The 20,465-nt window shown below is 38.8% G+C and overlaps 2 protein-coding genes across 2 annotated transcripts in view; one reads left to right on the top strand and one right to left on the bottom strand.

Annotated features, from left to right (window-relative positions):
- Nucleotides 1–1,043: 1,043 nt before the first annotated feature.
- Nucleotides 1,044–1,892, bottom strand: LOC117469503 (putative nuclease HARBI1). The gene has a single exon (XM_034113933.1). The coding sequence runs from the start codon at nucleotides 1,890–1,892 to the stop codon at nucleotides 1,044–1,046; it is 849 nt and encodes a 282-aa protein (XP_033969824.1).
- Nucleotides 1,893–7,918: 6,026 nt separating this feature from the next.
- LOC117469489 (solute carrier organic anion transporter family member 2B1-like) overlaps nucleotides 7,919–20,465 on the top strand; it is a 32,967-nt gene continuing 20,420 nt past the window's right edge. Inside the window, exons 1-7 of the mRNA XM_034113912.1 lie at nucleotides 7,919–8,003; nucleotides 10,803–10,924; nucleotides 11,739–11,876; nucleotides 13,198–13,360; nucleotides 14,209–14,433; nucleotides 17,062–17,160; nucleotides 19,824–19,954. Of these exons, the coding sequence (XP_033969803.1) occupies nucleotides 10,838–10,924; nucleotides 11,739–11,876; nucleotides 13,198–13,360; nucleotides 14,209–14,433; nucleotides 17,062–17,160; nucleotides 19,824–19,954 (843 nt within the window). The 5' untranslated portion in view covers nucleotides 7,919–8,003; nucleotides 10,803–10,837. The remainder of the gene's footprint in view (nucleotides 8,004–10,802; nucleotides 10,925–11,738; nucleotides 11,877–13,197; nucleotides 13,361–14,208; nucleotides 14,434–17,061; nucleotides 17,161–19,823; nucleotides 19,955–20,465) is intronic.

Below are 20,465 nucleotides of genomic sequence, written 5' to 3'. Positions count from 1 at the left end.
TATATATATATATATAAAGAAAGTCTGGAAGTGTTTTTAACTTTTTATTCCAGTGAATATTTTTTGTTGCCAGTCAAGGTGTTCTATTCCTTGTTGCACTGTGAACATGTGGACTGAATGCATTTCACTTTTTATTCCATAAATGTATATATATATATATCATTATAGCTCTTGCAACTGTTCTTAATAAAAAACATTGCAAAATAACAGTGTTGTCTCTCATGTCAATGTACTCCGCAAGCACTCTTCACTGTCTTTCCCTCATTACAGTCAGTGAGATATCTATTACTGGCCAAGTTGACTGATAAAGCAGTGAGCTTCAGTTTGTGGCGTAGTAAGCCAGTTGTTTAACCCATAAGAACCCGGACCCGTTTCTACTTTTGGGAACATTGAGAACATAATTAAGACATATATAGACCATATTTCTGATAAATAACCCCCCCTAGTGTCATATAACTCATAACTTCAATAATGAGGATGCTTTTTTGGTTTAAATAGGTTAGAACATTGTTTGAACTGAAGAATAAAGGATATATTAACTAAATGTAATTGAATCAGCTAAATTAACTCAGCAGATCATAATCATATTTCTAATCGTGCATATATGTCACTCCGGGTTTCCTGTGAAAGTCAGGATGGAACATCAGTGTAACTTTACAGAACATTAAAGTTCATGTGACACCGTGCCACATTGGGTCCTTATGGGAAAGTATAAATATACATATGATAATTAAGACATATATATACTATATTTCTGATAAATAACCCCCCCTAGTGTCAAATATCGGAAATGTCACATGTTGCACTTTAAGTTCAAAGAAAGTCTGGAAGTGGTTGCAGCCAATTTTATTTTTAATTTCACACTTTGAACATTGGAGAATCACATATTTTGTTGCTTAATGTTACATACATTAAGAAGTACTAAGTAAAAAAAAAAAGCTTGTCACTGAAGGAGCTGCACAGTGAATGTAACAAAGAATGTTTATCAGATCTTAACACAGTAACCTTCCAAAAAAAAAATACAGTCTGTCTTTTATGTAGTCCTAAGGGTCAATGTAAGCCGTAAGCACTCTCCTCACTCTCTTTCCCTCCCCCTCATTACAGTCAGTGAGATACCTATTGCTCTGTGTGGGAGGCTGTAAATCCCTTTCACCTTGAATTGTTCCCAACACAGATTGATCATCCACAGCCTCCTTACTGGCCTCACAAACATTGTGGAGGACAAAGCAGGAGTAAATGACATGGGGCAGGTCAACCAAGTTTATGTCCATAGGCCTTCTAAGTGCAGCAAATCTGGCCTTGAGGCGACCAAACGCACACTCAATGACCATACGTGCCCTACACAAAGATAGCCCAAAGTACTGTTCCTGAACTGTGGAGCCACCGGTTGCATATTCCTTCATCAGGTACGGCAGCAGCGGGTAGGCAGGATCACCAAGAAGATAAATTGGTATGGCCTCCTCCTCGTCCACAATCTGTTTTCTCAGAGCAGGGATCTTTCCAGTTTTCAAGAACATGTTTACCTTTGAGTTAGCAAAGACCCGTGCATCAGGCACACTCCCAGGCCACTTTACCACGACATCCATGAATCGGTACTTGTAATCACAGACGGCCTGTACATTAAGGGAATGTTTGCCTTTCCTGTTGATGTAGTCAGTGGGGTTGGTAGATGGCTGCTTGATTTCGATGTGGGTTCCGTCCACTGCTCCTAAACATTGTGGCATGTGATGAGCATGATCGAAGCCCTCAACCAGATCCGCGGTCTCGGGCTCAGTAAAAGGCAGCTTGATATATTTTGGACCCAGGTGGATGGTGATCGCTCTGCATGTCTGCCTAATAATGACGGACAAAGTCTGGCGCGAAACACCGAAGGCGTTAGCAGTCTTCCGCATCCTTCCCCCATCGCTCAGGTAATACAGTACTAACGCAACCCTTTTCAGTGGATCAATTGGTGCCCTCATGTTTGTTGTTTGCCTTTCGATATATGGGCACAGTTCTTCGGTCAGGGCGACGACAGAGGCTCTGGACATGCGGAAGTTCTCCCTCCATTCCTCATCCACGACAACGCCATTGACAAAATTGTCCCACCAACTGCTGCTTCTGCCCGGTCTTACCCAAAACCTTCTCCTGGTTGCCCTTCGGGTTATTCCCCGCAGTACTCTTAGCAACATGTAGGTCATGTTCTCCATGTCCTGTTGTTGCTGATGGATGAGCTCCTGTAGATGTTGCACAAAGAACTGTAGCATGGTCAGTAGCGTCTGGAGCACGATAGCAATCCTGCGATCCGCCATTGTTGTTGTTAACGAAACACATCAGCAATGATGCGGGGTACGCGGAGAGGTGGGGAGAGGTGGGGAGAGGCGGGGAGTGGCGGAGCTATTGCGTCGTCATTATCAGAAACGGATGACCGTATAGGCTACCCCACGGCCCCGTTGGACCCCCCAGAGCGCTTCGTTCCCAGATCTATCCACCTTTGGACCCGTGGTCCGTTTCTACCGTTCCGTTACGGCGTCGTCTAGCTTAAAGGGCTATACGCATGAGAAATATGCGGATTCAACCCGTTTTCGTTCCCGTGGAGCCTAGGCCTTAGGAGGCGCTATAGAGTCAAATAGGTTCCCACATTTAACAAAGTGCTGGTTAAAGAGCTCTGCTTGGTCTGAATTAAAGGTCAATAAAATATGTAAATATGCCAAAGATGTAAATATGCCATATGTCAAATGATTGCTACCTTAATTGCGTCCGGGCCCCCTTGGCCTCCCTGCTCAGTAATGTAATGTAGACATGACCTTACTGTTTTACCACGTTTGTTTGCTGTTGTTAGTGATGTGTTAATTAGCACCATAATCAGCAGGAACTCTGCAGGGAAACTTCAGCTAACCCCAACCTCCCACCGCACCAGCTGAAGTCAATCAACAAGCTCTCTGTTGAGGAAAGTTTCTCTACGCTGAGACTCAACAACTAACATGAAACCACCAGGCGACTCATACCTCCGTTGGGTTTAAGGCATTCAAACAACAGCAACTTTCGAAAGATTATCCAATCAAGAGATTTCTTACAACTTTGTGCAATCTTAAATTAAATGATCCCAGAGTGACACAATAGTTTAAATTATATTTCTCCTACTCGTAACATTTAGCTTATTTTGAATAATTCTCAAACCCAGCCCGGCATTTGGAAATGTTTAGGGAAAAAGGTTGTACAAACTGTGACTCAAATTTGGAATATGTATGTACAGAAAAAGGAAAATCAGATTTGAATTCAACTTGTACATGCTTGTTCTCCAACTTTGTCTTTAAAACGTTTGTGTTTTTTTTACCATATTGAATACCTTTATTGGGCATTTGAGCCACAGGGTGTCGAGGCAATGCTGTATCTGTCCTTTCATTGGCTCCAGAACCACGTGGCCTCCAAACACTTCCTGGGTTATTGCAAGTTAGTTTATTTTGGTTTGTTTGTTTGTAAGGAGGATTACTGATAAACGACTGCCCATGTTGTAGAATGAAGTAAAATCACATTTTGGAACAGATCTGTGCAAATACGAGCATGGTTGTGGTAGAGGTCTGCACTCTCGTAGTCGTTCTCCTAGTTTTAGCTTGTTTTTAGTTCATATTTTTGCCAGTTTTGCACCTAGGAGTGACCCCCATGAAGTACAATCATCTTGGACAATGAGCTTAAATAATCACAAAAGGGTTGAATACTCTTATATGTAATGTAGAAAAAGTCACAATAATTTGAGTTCACAACAGAGAAGCTTGACCTTTGACAAGTTTTCTGAAAGATGAATTCTCTGAATGAGCCCACTGGCAATTATATAGCATTTTTTATTTTGTCTGTTAATTTGTTTTAACAATGATACTTTCTTCGAAAAGCTAAAATGTATAAACAGTTGATATTATTTCAGCTGTTCTAGTAACGTTTTCTAAATGTTTTCATTGCTGTATCTGACAGTGTAATGTTAGGTCCACCCCGGCCTGTGCATGTGTTTGTTGCACACATTTTTATTAATGGGCTGTAATGATTGTCCTAGAGGCTTCAGAGCTCCCTGGTGTCTCAGTGACCGGCAAGTTAATAGAAATAAACGCTGCAGTGAGGCGTTCAGGGGCCGACGGACAGGGATCCGCTCGGTCTCTGGAGAAACTGAAGCCTTCAGACCCTTCTGTACTTACTCAAGATGTCTTGCGCTAGTTATGGTATTTGGGGTAGTGGTATACATGTTACACACATTACTTCTTGGTCTTTCTTACAGAAAACACTGATCTGTATCATTTAAAAGACTAATATCAAAAAAGGCCGACCAATATTGGATATATGGATATATATAAATATAACTTTGGTGTTTATTTATATTTTCTTTATATCATATCTAAGATAAATAAAGGTAATGAAATGAAAGGAAACCAGGCTGTAAAATGGTATCAAACAAACTGCTTTTGGGTATCTACTAATTGTTATGCTGATATTTTGTAAATTATGAATGTGAAATAAAAATAATTCCGGAAGAAACTACAAACTGAAACACTGCATTTCCAGAAGTTGGTTTTGCTAACATATTAGTTTATGGTTTGGTCAACTATTAGATTGTTTGGAAGGAAATTAGCTTCATGATCCAATGAATTGAAATTATTTTATATTTTTCGACTACTTTGTTCTGACCAGATACCTGCAGAACTAATGCCATCGACATTGTTCATTGACATTATACCTGCAAACTATTAGCATTTTAGCATTGGTGTTTTCGCACAACCCACTAACTTTATGAAACTGACCTGTTGTGAGTCTCTTTTTCCAGTTTCATTTGAAATTTCTTGAGTTTACGATGTAGGATAACATCTTGGTAGACGATAGTATAAAACAACAGTTGCAGGTTTGAGTCCCGGGGGCTTTCATTATCCTCTGAGCGCTGATAAACATCTATTACTGGGCCTCTCTCTTTGCTCCCACAGGTCTAATTACCATCAGAAACTGTTGATAAGTGTTTGTAAGGAAGCAGCTCACAGTGGACCTCATTAATGGTTGTTTAAGGAACATTACACATCACTGTTGCCACAGCAGACAGTATGTTGTAGACCACTAGGAGGCAGTGTCCTCCCCTGAGCCCCCAACATGCAACAGTTTCAACAAACTTTTAGTTAGTAACCACAAACAAACACGGTGAGATCATTTGACATCTTTAATGATGTTTCCATCAACATGTCACAACTAACTTTCATTGCTATTTCTTCAGTTGCTTGTTAAATACAACTTTTTTTGGCCAAAGGTTTCAGCAAATAGGGATGAAAACCCAGTTCAGAGACTAATTTTTCTCATAAAATGTGTAACGTTTTGAATACACCTAACATGTTCAGATTAGCCTTCTCATTGAGGCCCTTAATCCACCCCCGGCCCCCCCCCCCTTGCAAGTTTCCTTGACCTGTCTGTTTTTGATGTTTTGCTGATTTAACCTGTAGAGTATTTCTTTTATGCATTGTAGGGTGTACATAGGTGTCTTGAAAGGCGCCGCCAAATAAAATATATTGGCACGAATGTCATTAATGTTTTCACTTTCCTTATTACCTAAAATTGTCGCCATCGCTAATTGATAGTATAAGGAAATCTTGCTAAAACACATATGAGCTATTGGAGTCTAAAATAATGTAAAATATCTAATGTATCATTGAGGGTTACAGGTGCCACAAACCAAAGACACCGAATAAGGGGGATTGTAAATCAAGCAAGTATAAAAGAACATCTTGATTTACAGAAGAATACATATTTTAATGATACAGAATGCCCAAGAGCCTTACTGCATTATATGTAATTATATGTTTTCCCTGATGCCTGAATTGTTATGGTTTCTTTAACACAAATTAAACATTTTCTTCATAAATTGGTGATACAAAGAGATATCCAAAATCCCATCTGTAAAAACCTTTGACTCTAATATGTCAATAACATGAAACAAGAATATTAACCTGGCTTTATCCAATGTTCACATTTCTGTGATGGAAATGGAGGCAAATTAGCAAATATTTGATGCCTCATTCAAACATAACATGTCACAAAACTTCTAATATTAAAAATTCATTGTGTTAATGCCAGTAATGAAGTGGGGAAGTGTTATGGTCACATCTGTTAATTATAGTTGTAATGCTATTCACCTGCCATTAGGAAACAATAAGAGAAAAATTATTGATCTTTGAGTTTGTAAAGTCTTATAAAACAACCGGAAGAGGTGCTGAGTCGTCTCACTCAGCAGATTAAAAGAGGTCAATAACGTCATGATGCAGATCTGAGGGGGTTCTGGTCTTTGCTCAGCAGTTTTCAGACGTCTCTGTGGCTTCATGTATAAACCTCCAGTTTGCTTTTTGTTTGGGGACTAAAACAGGAAATTATGGAAAGTGTGTTTAACAGCAGAAACACCATCACTGAGGTTTTTATTTCCTTTAAACTCCCACTTAGTCCTCTGGTTAGTGTTTCATGACTTCAGGTCAAACATGTCTTGATGTCTGTGAACAGAAACCCAATGATTACTGTGCAGCAGACGTGACATCTGGAAACAACAGCAAGATGCACATTGACTCAGGCATTATAGAAAAAACATTTATTTTATGAATTCATTTACTACAACAGGAAGTAACTTTTTCCATTTAGCAGCATTCTCCATAATATCCAGCAGGGGGCGACTCCAATGTCTGCAAAAATAAGTCCGAATGTAAGTGAAAAAAAAGCATAGATAGATATATAGATCAGGTTCAGGTTCAGGTTCAGGTTATTTATTTGTCCCCGTAGGTAGATTCTGTTTGCAGAGAAAAAGACAAGGGTTCCATCCTGACACTAAAAACAAACACAAACAACAGACACATCTCTAGTAAAAGTACAAGTATACCCTGCTCAACCAAATCTCAAAATATTTAAAAAACATTTTTATAGCATACTGTATACATATGGTAGTATATAATTTACGGATATATAGAAAATTGCAAATTGTTATCAGGACTATAAAACTTTAAAACAATATTATATTTGATTGTTAATGAAACCTTATTGACTGTACGTCTCCTGTATGTCCTTCAAAGGGGTTTTGTCTCTAATATCCAGCAGGGGCGACTCCACTGGCAAAAATAAATCAGATTGTATTGAAGTCTATGAGAAAATGAGGTAACACTTTAGGGTTTATCATTAAAAAATGGTTGATTTAATGTTGATCAAACTTCAATTATTAGTTATTTTTCTGTTAGCATCTATGAAATGATAATATTTATTTACATTTGTAAGAAGTATATATAATAAAATATTAATATATATTTCTTACTGCACCAGAGAGACATTTTTTGTTTCCATTTGTGTCCCCATAGTCTTTACACCGGCTTCCTGTGTGTCAAAGAATAGATTTCTAAATACTGCTGCTGGTTTATAAAGCACTGAATGGTTTAGGCCCAAAATACATTTCTGATCTCCTGCTAAATGATGAACCATCCAGATCTCTCAGGTCTTCTGGTCTGCTTCCTGTCCCCAGAGTCAGAACTAAACCTGGAGAAGTTCAGTTATGATGCTCCAAACATCTGGATCAAACTCCCAGAAACCTGCAGGTCCGCTGCAACTCTGACTGCTTTTAAATCCAGGCTGAAGACTTTTCTTTTTGCAGCTGCTTTTAATTGAACTATTCATATCTTAAACTGCACTGTAACTTTTATTCATGTATTTTCTCTTTTAATGTTTATTTTGATATCTTTGCTTTTTAATGACTGTTTTTAAATGCCATTTTCTTAATGTCTTTCATTTTTGTAAAGCCCTTTGAATTGCCTTGTGTTGAAAGGTGCTGTATAAATGAACTTGCCTATAGGGCTGCATTCTCTCATATAACCAGCAGGGGGCGACTATAATTCACTGACAGTAGAATGAGTTGTAAAGTTATGTGTACATTTGGCTCCACCTGCTGCTCACACTAGCTCCTCCTCCTCCTCCTCCCCTGTGTTCGAGGAGCAGTGGAGGAGTGTCGGACCTGAGAGGAGAAGCAGCTCACAGTGAGTTTTCATTTACAAACTTTACAAACTTTAAAATCAATGCAAACTTTAAACTAAAAGCTTAACTTCAAACTTGTATTTCAATCCTGACAGTGGTGTAGTTCTGATCAGTGTTGGAGAGTAACTAAGTACTCAGATACTGCAGTGTAGTGAAGTACCTTTACCATTTCCTGCTACTTCATACTTTTACTACTCTACAGTCACAGGAAAATGCTTGTATCCAATACATGTTGTGACTCACAGGGGGATGAATAAATAAAGTTCCATCTTATCTTATCTTAAGGTACAAAGAACACTAAACATAATACAAAAATAATATATATAAAGTATTATAATAAGTTATAATAAAACGTTATTGATCCCTTGGTTGAGTTCACAAAAAAACAGCAGTATATAGTTAGAAAAATAGTCATTATTTTACTTGACGCAACATATTAATGCATTTATTTGTAATTATTATATTAGTTATCTTTCCTTTATACTATTTATTATTCATATGTATTTGTGTATTATTATTATTTGTTTTTTTCCTGCTTTTGAATGCATTCGTTTGACTTTACAGAGTATTTCTGTATCACTAACTATATCTGAATACTCATTTTACCTCGGATTCTGCAGTAGAAAGTACTTTATAAAGTTTGAAGGGGACTTTTTGATGTCTTATTTTTAGGTGTGAAAATCACAACTCATCACACTTCAGCTTTTTTTCTTGCATCTTCAATGTCTTTGCAAACTCATTAAAACGTCTCCACCTCACCTCAGTGATTCATTGTGAACCACGTGGAGTTAAATGTAATATCTTTGTAAATGTAATACTTTAATCAAAATAAATTCTCACATATTTACTATTTCAATCTTAGGGAATATTTGCGTTTTTGTACCACTTACATTTTAGAGAAGTGTTTTCCTTTACTTTTTTTTCGTTTGCGTTTTTTCTTTTGTATTTACTACCTTATTCTTATCGAATATTTAAGGTTTTTCTCTTGTAAATTCACACTTTAAATCTCAGAGAATATAGGGGAGGGATGAAACCCTCTTTAATGGTCACATATGCTGAGCACACAGCACACAGTGAAATGTGGCCTCTGCATTTAACCCATCGTACTAGGAGCAGTGGGCAGCTATTGTACAGCGCCCGGGGAGCAATGGGAGTGGGGGGGAAGGGGGGGGATGTCCTGTGCCTTGCTCAAGGGCACCACGGCAGGGCCCAGGCGGTGATCTGGGACCTCTCCAAGTAGCAGTATCCACTCCATATTTAGGTCTGGTCGGGGACTTGAACCGGCAACCCTACGGCTCACAGTCCAAGCCCCTACTGACTGAGCCACTGCCGGACCATATCCACCTGTTATGCAGTCCCATTCTACTGGCGTAGGAAAAACAAAGAGCATTTCTTGGAGTCTGAGATTGTTTTGTTTTTATTTGGCCGTTACGAGATAAAAACTAACACCCAGATTGCGTGTTTTTCCTTCTGTTGACATTCCTCTGCTGATTAGAGATCTGTGTCTTCCTGATCGTCTGAGATTGATTTCCGTCTTTTCTGATTTTCTTTCCCTTTCCGTGTCGCTGTTATTTCTGTCATAAAATGTTCAGGCCCAAACCGAAATATAACTCTCAGCAAGAGAGTAGCCGCAGCCAATCAGAAAACAGATTCTAAAAATAGGAACATTTTCTAATAGACTTCTATACAATCTGAGGTAATAAAGAGAGAGAGAAGTAGGAACATTTTCTCATAGACTTCTCTACAATCTGAGGTAATAAAGAGAGAGAGAAGTAGGAACATTTTCTCATAGACTTCTCTACAATCTGAGGTAATAAAGAGAGAGAGAAGTAGGAACATTTTCTCATAGACTTCTCTACAATCTGAGGTAATAAAGAGAGAGAGAAGTAGGAACATTTTCTCATAGACTTCTCTACAATCTGAGGTAATAAAGAGAGAGAGAAGTAGGAACATTTCCTCATAGACTTCTCTACAATCTGAGGTAATAAAGAGAGAGAGAAGTAGGAACATTTTCTCATAGACTTCTCTACAATCTGTGCAGGTTTAAAAAACAAGATGGTGCTATCTTTGTCTGATTTTCCCAGTCAGCTACTAATTCTTTTTATCAAATTATTTAGACACAAATAAATGCAGCAAAAGTTCCCTAACTTGCAATGTAAACAAGAATTATAGATGCACTTTTAAACAAATTATTAACCCCTTAATTCAGATCTGCGCCAAAATATAATGCGCTTTCCGTGGTCTAACCATTCAGTTTTCTGTAAATTGGACAGTTATTTTCGACTTTGGTTTGCAACCAATGGGATATCAAGGCGCTCCATCAGAAGACTCTTTAAACCAATGGGACGCAAAAGTATTCAATTGGTTGAATGACAAAAAAACAACTCCCTACATAGCGACTTTACTCTTTATCCAGCAGCCAATTTGTAAAACAAACCTTCAGAGATCGCCAAATTGTAACCCCTAGTCTGAAAAACCCTGAAGGTCCATCCATCACTTGTTTGACCTGTATCCAATCGTGGTTGTTTCTTTTTTCAAACCCTCATTAAACGTTTCCCGCTCTTTCTACATGCAGTGATTTATTTGGCTTTTATCCAAACCTCAGTCTGCAGCTTCCATTTGACTATCTGCCTATCAATCTCTCTTTGTGCAGACATGCAGCACATGCACATTATTTATGCTGCAGCGGTGTGTTCTTTTGCATTTGTGTTTAAATGAACGTCCTTAAGGTCATAAAAGTGTGTTATCAGACACTGGACTTTGAAACTTTACCTCTGTCGAACTGTGGTTGTATTTTACAGGTTTTTGCTTCAGTCTGTGTGATATAAATTAAATCATGGGAGCCAACGACCTCAAAATGAACCCTGACCCCGCGGAGTTTCGCCCCCCCGCCCGACGCCGGAGTCTCTTCTACAGCGTCAAGGTTTGTCTGCTTTACATCGACATTTGATGACAAAAAAATGCACATATTGTTGGGTTTAAATGTTGAATATTGCTTTCAGTCCATTCGGAACATATTTTGAAAAGTAACATAAAGAAATCCTCCATGAAGTAGGTAAAACATAGAAGGTTTTAAGAAATAAGACAAGAAAACCCTTGATTTTACATTAAATTAATGCAATTTCTATCATTTGGTTGCAACTATTTCAACAATTCTTTCTCTGAATTTGACATAGAGGCCAAATGTCAAACAGAACAAAGATATCATAAACAAAATACAAAACAATACCAATAAAACTAATAAAACAGACATTTTTGGAAAACAAATCAATCAGGAGGTGGTTTTTGGACCTATCCATGTTTTTATGTAACCTGACTTTTAAAATGCGCACAATAACCTAAGAAATATTTGTATTATTGATATGCCATTTCATGATATCAGGCTGCCCAATAATTAAGACCCCGCGGACACAGATGCTTTTCTTGGAGACATATGAGTTAGTATCTTTGTCTACGTGTAAATTAAAAGCATTTCAATCTGCAGGAGTAGGTGTTCAAGGTTTTGTTGTTTTCGGCACCGATTTCCTTCTTGTCTGAGGCGAAACTTCCCTTCCTGAAGTTCATCCTGGTATTGTTCACATGTAAACATTTCCTCTCGACATGTCATGTCACGAAACTCTGATGAACTCTTCGTGTCGTAAATCACTCAGAACCTGGACTCATTTTAAATCAGGAGTTTGACATCTGCAGAGAGCCAGTGTTTTCCTTTATATTCTTCTTCTTCTTCTTCTCTTCAGTTCTTCGTGTTTTGCCACAGTTTGCTGCAGTTGGCTCAGTTGTTGGTGTCGGGCTACATGAAGAGCTCCATCTCCACCATCGAGAGACGCTACGGCTTCAACAGCCAGAAGTCAGGACTCCTGGCTTCTTTCAATGAGGTCAGTAGGACGGATAAACAGGGGCCCCAACATGACAGTGGGCCCCATTGGCCTTCAATGCAAACATGTCGCTATAAGATCAACCAAACAGGAAGAGACTAAAATAACCACAGAGACTTAAACCATGACAAAGACAGAGAGAAACCACAAAGAGACACAAAACATCTGAAAGGAGATGCCAAACGACAAAGAGACTGAAGTGACTAGAAAGAGGATGGAAATTAGCTACTAGCTCAAATCTGGAATATATCACCTCATCTCTTCTTGAGATGAATGTATTTTATGCATGGTCCTTGTTCAATAAAGACATCATTTATAAAGTACAATGATATAAACAATAAGCCACAACAACTACAACAAGATGCAAAAAGCTCATTTATGATTATTTAGGTATTGGCTAATAAACAAATACCAAGAGACTCAAACTGACTGCAAACTAATTTAAAATGACCACAAAGAGACATAAAATAACCACTAAATGTCTCTCTTTGTCTCATAAAACCTGTATGGGAGTTCTGCAGTTTCTATTTGTTTACAACACAGCTGCTGGTCTTTCCAGATAATCGTACTGAGTAATTATAATGTATTGTCAAGAAAGAAATGACATTCCTGATCAACTGTCGGGCCAAAGGCAAGCACAGAGAGGTCTTAAAAACCTATTCAACACACTTTCATTTCTGTCTTTCTTTTAGAAAACACATTTAAAACAACTCAGGACAGCAAGGAGGTTTCCACATTTGCTATCTGCTTTAAGGGTTGGACACTGGGAAACGAAGACACAGTATTTTCCAGGAATAGTTTGTCAAATGTTGTCGACTTTCCTGACAAAATACCTGTGAGATCTTGGGGTAATTTTCATGGTATGTGTTAAATGAGGTTAAAAAGGAGATTCATGTTTTGTTTTGTGCAACGCTAATGTAGGGATTGTTTGATAGTAATTGTTATTCTGCTAAAAATGTGCCCAGATATCTAATAGAAGATTAACGAGAGATCTAAGATATGTCCACATAGGGAGGTTACAAGGTTTACAAAAAAGTAGTTTTCCCCCGTAATGTTCTCAAGAAAAGTCCCTGCATGGGATGATCCGAAATGTGGTCCCCAATGTAAACAAAAACCAGCATATCTGTGTGTGTGTGTGTTTATGTGTATTTGTGTGTGTGTGTGCGTGTGTGTATGTGTGTGTGTGTGTGTGTGTGTGTATGTGTGTGTGTGTGTGTGTGTGTGTGTGTGTGTGTGTGTGTGTGTGTGTGTGTGTGTGGGTGTGTGTGTGTGTGTGTGTGTGTGTGTGTGTGTGTGTGTGTGTGTGTGTGTGTGTGTGCAGGTGGGGAACACGATCCTCATCGTGTTCGTGAGTTTCTTGGGGAGTCGGGTCCACCGGCCGCGGTGCATCGGCGGCGGCGCTCTGCTGGCGTGTCTCGCCTCGCTGATCATGTCGCTGCCGCACTTCCTGGGAGGGATGTACGAGTACACAGACAGCATTAACTGTGAGAACACACACACACACAAACACACACACACACACACACACACACACACACTCATATAGCTTCATTGTCTGGTCAAATCTATTCTTATTTATTTTTCTTAGATAAATATATGATAATCTGTAACTAAAAACAAACAAAATCGTACATTTACTCTAGCTTTACATTTCCTTTTCCTGCTCCTTATGAATAAAGATAACTGGCATTATAATAACTTTCACAAGTTAGCTTAACCTTTACTCGATGAATGTAATGAATTACTAAGTTTAATGTGGTGTATAAAATAATATAAATTCATAAAGATGTAAAGGCACATTTTTCATAATAAGTACTTTTAGTGTTCAAAGTAGTAGTACATGTGTGCAGGATTAACTTGCAACTACTTTTTTGTAGTAACTACTTATTGCACATGTGTATATACTGTATATATATATGCAAACTTTTATCATCTATTTGAAGAATGTAAAATCAGATTTTATTTAGGAAATTTCCCAAAATATGTCGGTTGCCACTTCTTGCCCTTTCTGGGCATACATTCAGATTGAATGAAGTTTTAAACAATAAGTACATAAAGCTGCCTGTGTGCAAAGAGATCCCATTCAACTCTATGATGTAAATTAAATGAAGTACAAAAGATGGACCTTGCTTTATCCAATGTTCACATCCCTGTGACGAATAATATGCAAATGAGCAGATATGTCATAAAATAAGACCTCATTTGTTTATTTAAACATCACATTTCAGAAAATTTCTAATATGAAAAAGTATTGTCTTAATGTCAGTAATGAAGAGGGAAAGTTTCACGGTGATATATATTAGTTAAATATGTTCCCCTCTTTTCCCCACAGCTTCCGGTGTTAACAGCTCCAGCCTCTGCCAATCAGAGAGCCCCGTCTCCACCTCCTCGTCCAATCAGAGCTGCAGCGGGCAGCAGGGCGGGGACCAGCAGGGGGTCTACCCTCTTCTCCTGATGGGGCAGCTGCTGCTGGGCATCGGAGCCGTGCCCATCCAGCCCTTCGGCATCTCGTACATCGACGACCACGCCAGCAGGAAGAACTCCCCGCTGTACCTCGGTACGTCCAGGAAGCACCACTTCAATACTGTCCTAAATATCACATGTTTTAAATGACCATCCTCGTAATAATCTCATGGGTTGTTTGGCCCCTCTTTCATCGTTTAGTGGGGTTCTTTTTTTTAATGTTTTTTGTATTGATTTGGTTGTTTTGGGTCGTGGATAGTTTGTTGTTCTTTTACGACTTTTTGTCAATTTTCGGTCTTTTTGTTAGTTTTTGGGGGGGGGGGGGGTTTAGTTTTTTTTATTGGTTTTTGTGTTGATTTGTTTGTTTTCCTTCTTACTGATATCATACCTGGTCTTGCATCTTCTTGTTGTCGTATTCTGACTTTCTTTAACCTGTTAAGCCCGAGAGACCCCGGTACCGGGGAACTGCAGCAACATCGTGCAGGAAACAGTGTCTGAGGGCATGTTCATTTAATAAACTATGAATGTTTTATATCCATGTAACGGGAAGAAACTCATCTAACTGATCATTTAAAAAAGAAATTCAAAAGAAAACCCACAACGCTAACACTGAGCCTCTGAATTAGCAACGAGCGAAAAATGCTAACAGATTACTGCACCGAAAATCACTCACAAAACCTTATTATTTATCTCTTCTCCACATCCATGACATCGATTCACATCGTGAGGTGACACAGAATCGATGGACACCCTCATTATCACTGAATTATACGAATTTGCGACGTTATAAACAAAAACAGTCATCAAAACAGGTGACGCTAGGTAGCTAAAAATGCTAACATTTTTACCTTGGCTCTGTAGTCTCTCCAAAGTGGTCTTCAATGGCATTAAAACGATAAAAACGCTGCTGAAGTTAATCCAATGTGTCTGTGTCCCTTTGAAATGATTTCTGATAATCCATGAGCAAACAGACGGATAATCCATGCTTTTACGTTTCTAGATGTGTTTGTTGTAGTCATCTTGCATCTTATTGTTGTCCTATTCTGACTTCCTTTGGATGATTGCGTCTCTTTGTCGTCCTTCTATCTTGTTTGGGCTTTTAATCAGCTTGGCTTCTTTTTTTGGCTGCTTTGCGTTTCTTCATAGTCGTTTTAAATGTTTTTGCACATATTTCTCATCCGTTTATGGTCCATTTTGCAGCTATCTTTGGTCATTCTACGTCCATTTGTGGTTGTTCAGTTACTTCAATTACCTTTACATCATTACTAATTTAGCATTATATAATATTCTATAACTCTAAAACCCTTTGTTCTGCGTACTGATTTATTTGTATTTGATACTTTAGGTACTGTAATATACTTTAATACTTTTACTTGAGTTATATTTTTGAATTCAGGACTAGAGTAGTATTAGGACTTATGTTTGGTTTGGCTGTGTGTTTCGTGGTTACAGAAAAACTCATGGCCCTATGATCAGGAGATGTTGTGGAAGGGTGTAGCTCGGGACAGGGAAGAACACAGATTACTTTGGAGTTGATCCAAATCACGGTGCGGCTGCATGCATTATTTTTGTTTGTTAAAATAATCGGAAAATGTATGTAAACACTCATTATGTTTTAATTATGGCAACAGCCTCAGTGGAGGTCTGCGCATTAAGTTTTCATTAAAAACATATTCAAACTTTCAACTTTTCCTATTAAAGCAGCATTAAAGGGAATGTAGGTCATGTTTGTGTCACACACACTCCCTCAGCTTGTGTTACCGCCCGCTCTTATCTTACAGCTTCCTGCTCATAATCACCACTTGGAGCCTTATTTATTGTTTGCATGCGATGTTATTAAGAGATGAAAGGCTGACTGAGGGTAAGCCTTCCTCAATGAGCCTGCCATTGGACCAACAGAACTGAGCTCCTGCAGGTTTCTGTTCACAGGCTGCTGTTAGCTGTTAGCTGTTAGCTGTTAGCTCCCTGCAGAGTAACACCAGCCTGTGGCATCTGAAGCCTCCGCCTCAACAAACCAGTTTTTATTGTTTCCTGGAACCAATGTGAGGCCGGAGTAATGAAACCAGGAGACAATGGGCCCCTGACTCTGTTAATAGGAACTATACACGAAAATGAAATAGGTAAACTTATTCTGTTCCCCTTTGTCGTCTTTTTGCATCTATTTTCTAATAATTTAGCAGCTCTTTGCATTAACTTTAGTTCTCTTTGTGCTTGTTTTAGGTCAGGTTTTTTCAGGAAGTGTTTCATTATGCCAGTTTTGCATCGTTTTTCAGTCAGTTTTTTTCCGTTTTGCATAGTTTTTCATTATATCTTAGTCTCTTTCTGGGCTTCTGCGATTATTAGTATTTGGCGTTTTGTATATTTTTTTTTATTTCTTTGCATCATTCGAACTTTTGTATCTTTTTTTACTCTTTGACATTACTTTGTGGTCAATTAGCGAATAACAAATCAAAGTCAAAAGGTTTACAAAACATAACCAAGTATTTTTGCTGCATTTTTGTTTTGTTTTGTTTGAATTAATAACATTATTGTTATGGGAATGTTAAAAAACGGTTTAATGTTATTAACTGAGATAGAAATGTGTATGTGTACAATGTGTAGTTCTGCACAATTATCAGATGCAGAATATGAGTGGTTTTTCCCAAAATGTAACATATATGGTAGAGTTTGATTTGAATCAGAAAAACTGAACATCCTGTACTTTGTTTTGGCTGTTTTTCAGGCATCCTGCTCGCTGTGACCTCCATCGGCCCGGCGGTCGGCTTCATCAGCGGCTCCTTGATGCTGCGCTTTTATGTCGACTTTGACAAGTTGTCCAAAGGTGAGGTGACGCAGCTCATTCATTACTCCTGCTTTTTTAAACGGAGGGGAGGACTTCCTGCATGTGGAAATCACTTATACCGAAGTTAAAGAAGACACATATCTGATAGAGTTTAAGCTAAAATAACACATGAATGCTGATTTAATGTGACGTCCAGTAGCTGTGAAAACACCCCTGCATATCTTTCTGTAAGTCAGAATTATGAACACAACTTGTTGTTATCATAAAAGAGGAGGATCATTTAAAACCTCATCAGGCAATTTTTGGATTAACGAAGTCCGTAGTTGAATGAAAACAAGCTAATTAATGGGGAGCCTTATATCACAAATTACACATTTGCATCAGGGTTTCTTCAATCTGTTGAGACACCATATGTCCGTAGACACTTGCAGTGGATAAAGAAGAACTTCCCAAAACCCCTCCGATGTTTTTGTGTTCAGCTTTCTAAAGAGACTGAACAAACCCCCCACTTGAGTTTCAGAGAGTCAGCATTTCACAGCGTCTATGGGCCTGCTTTCACATTTGCTCGTATTTCGGGATGAGTTTCAGGACGTGACAGTTTGTTGAAGTTGAAGCTCCGGAGGTTTCACGCCTCTCTGGTTATCTGAGCTACAGTTTCTTTTGTGCGTTGTTCAAACAAAAACCTAGTTCCTAATCATGTGTGCACAAATATCCAGTCAGTGTGTCTTGGGCCTGTGTGCGTGTATGCATGCATGTGTAATGTGTATTTTTAGCGGGCCTTGATTGTATGTGCAGGAAATGTTTTCACATTGGAAACTCTTTGTTGACTGTGTACGTGGGTGCTTGTGTATATAGCTTTGTGAGGACCTGGATCTTGACCTGTAAAGTGAGGACATGCCTCGTCTTTATTCCTGCAAATGGCTTTTAGATAATATATTATATAATATTGACCTTATTAACTTACCTCACGGCCCGTCCACACGGCGGCGTGCGTTGAAGCTTCAACGCTTCTGCCCATTCACTTTAAATGGGGTGACGTCACGCTTTGCCGAACTGCATTGTGGGAGCGTTGCTTCGCTTTGCTCGCATTGCTCGCTTCAAAAGTTGAGCAATGTTCAACTTTTGAAGCTTCGGCGGAACGGTCAGCCAATCAAATCATATGCCAGTACAAGCTCTAGCCAATCAAACCACGTGGTTGTGTGTCCGGGGCGGGAGATTCATGTGATTGGTTGTTGGTCAAGTTTCAGACAAGCTCACCGGCAAGCTTCAGCGCACGCCGCCGTGTGGACGCTGCGTCAGTGTTATTTTAACTTTTAACAAAGATTTTTAAAGATTAGAGTAAATGTCCTTGTAATGCATGTTTTGTAACGGTCCTCACAAGTATACAAGTATAAACATTTGTGTGTGATCATGCCTGTGTGTCCATAAAGAGTTTTGAGATTATTTGTATGGCAGCTGGCCTTGGTTCTGTATTGTTGACGTGACGTGACGTCATTTTATTGACTCATGTTGAACTTTTCTGCAGAAGTCTAACTTGGCAAGAACTGAAAAATACTTCACACTGTGGCAAATATATTTGACAAGTTATTAAAAACAAACATCAATTTATTTTGAAGTGTTCAAATGAACAGTTCAAAGTCTGTTGTACTTTATTTATACTAAGGCCAAAAGCAGTTTCACAATAGACCTTCAAGTTTAAAGAGTCCTCTCCTGCTGATGTTCAGGTGTATATCAGTATGTAGTGTCTCTACTTTAAAGAGTCCTCTCCTGCTGATGTTCAGGTGTATATCAGTATGTAGTGTCTCTACTTTAAAGAGTCCTCTCCTGCTGATGTTCAGGTGTATATCAGTATTTAGTGTCTCTACTTTAAAGAGTCCTCTCCTGCTGATGTTCAGGTGTATATCAGTATGTACTAGTGTCTCTACTTTAAAGAGTCCTCTCCTGCTGATGTTCAGGTGTATATCAGTATGTAGTGTCTCTACTTTAAAGAGTCCTCTCCTGCTGATGTTCAGGTGTATATCAGTATGTAGTGTCTCTACTTTAAAGAGTCCTCTCCTGCTGATGTTCAGGTGTATATCAGTATTTAGTGTCTCTACTTTAAAGAGTCCTCTCCTGCTGATGTTCAGTTGTATATCAGTATGTAGTGTCTCTACTGTGACATTTCTCCTTGCTTTAAAGTTCAAAAAGCTCTTTATTTTTTTCATACTGCCTGTGTTGCAGCACCTCTTTTCACCCTCTGTCTGAAACCAGAGCCCAGTCCGCTTTGATTGGTTAGCTGGCTGGCTCTGTTGTGATTGCTCAACCGCTTACAGATGTCCAGAGTTATATTTATTTTATTGACATTGAGCATCAAACTACAACAAATGAAGTTGTAATAGTACAAAGTGCTCCCAGCCACTCCTCAACAGGTCCAACAACACTGAGTCATCTGCAACTTCACTTTTATATTTCCTTCTTGCACAACACCTTTTCAAAATCATTCAAAATGTTAAGCTGGTGAGATCTGGTAATAAATGTAGTCTTTGGGCACATAGGGCTAATATTTGTTGTTATTAAATTGTAAGAAACATCACAAGTTGATTTTATGCATGAAATGTGAAACATAAGTAAGAGTAATGAATGTGAAAAGGGAATCTCCTCCAGGGTGTGTTGTCATGTCAGTTTGTGTTTCACAACTGTGTCTTTTTGTTTTTGTTATGCAGACCAGATCCAGTTGCACCATAAGGATCTTCGCTGGGTCGGCGCCTGGTGGCTCGGCTTCCTCGTGGCGTCCGGCCTCCTCTTCCTCGCCGCGCTGCCGTACCTCTTCTTTCCCCGAAGCATCCCCAAAGAGGTGAGACAGGGAAATTGTTAGAAAAATCTCACTGTTCACCGGCTTGAGCTTCAATCTCAGGATCCATGTATTTGTGATCCTCTCCAGAATGGAAGTAGTCATCACATACAGAGCATCAACTAGTTCCTGAACAGTGTCCTTCACATGCTGATATCCAAGAGAGGGAGTTACACAATCACAAGATGGAGGAATATAAAGCAGAATTCAATGTTTAGTTCAGATTAGCTCCACGTCAGAAATGATCATGCTTGTCATATGTCTATCTCCATAGAGGCTGAATCATCATGTTAATCACATAGCTATCATATGCCTAAAACAGTCCTGATGCTCTTCTAGGTAATCATACATCCTGTCATGTACACAGCTACAGTTGGGATACCTTTGTTATCATGATACTCTCATATTGGAAGAGGACATTCACTATTTTCCCAACTCAGATAGACAACAAAAGGTTATTTAAGTTTGTTTGATAAAAACAAAGAATAAGTGTCAGAATAATAACGTTTAATCA

Source organism: Trematomus bernacchii, unplaced genomic scaffold (genome assembly GCF_902827165.1).
Source record: "Trematomus bernacchii unplaced genomic scaffold, fTreBer1.1, whole genome shotgun sequence".
In the NCBI taxonomy this organism is placed as follows: domain Eukaryota; kingdom Metazoa; phylum Chordata; class Actinopteri; order Perciformes; family Nototheniidae; genus Trematomus; species Trematomus bernacchii.
This window is presented reverse-complemented; position numbering and strand designations above follow the sequence as displayed.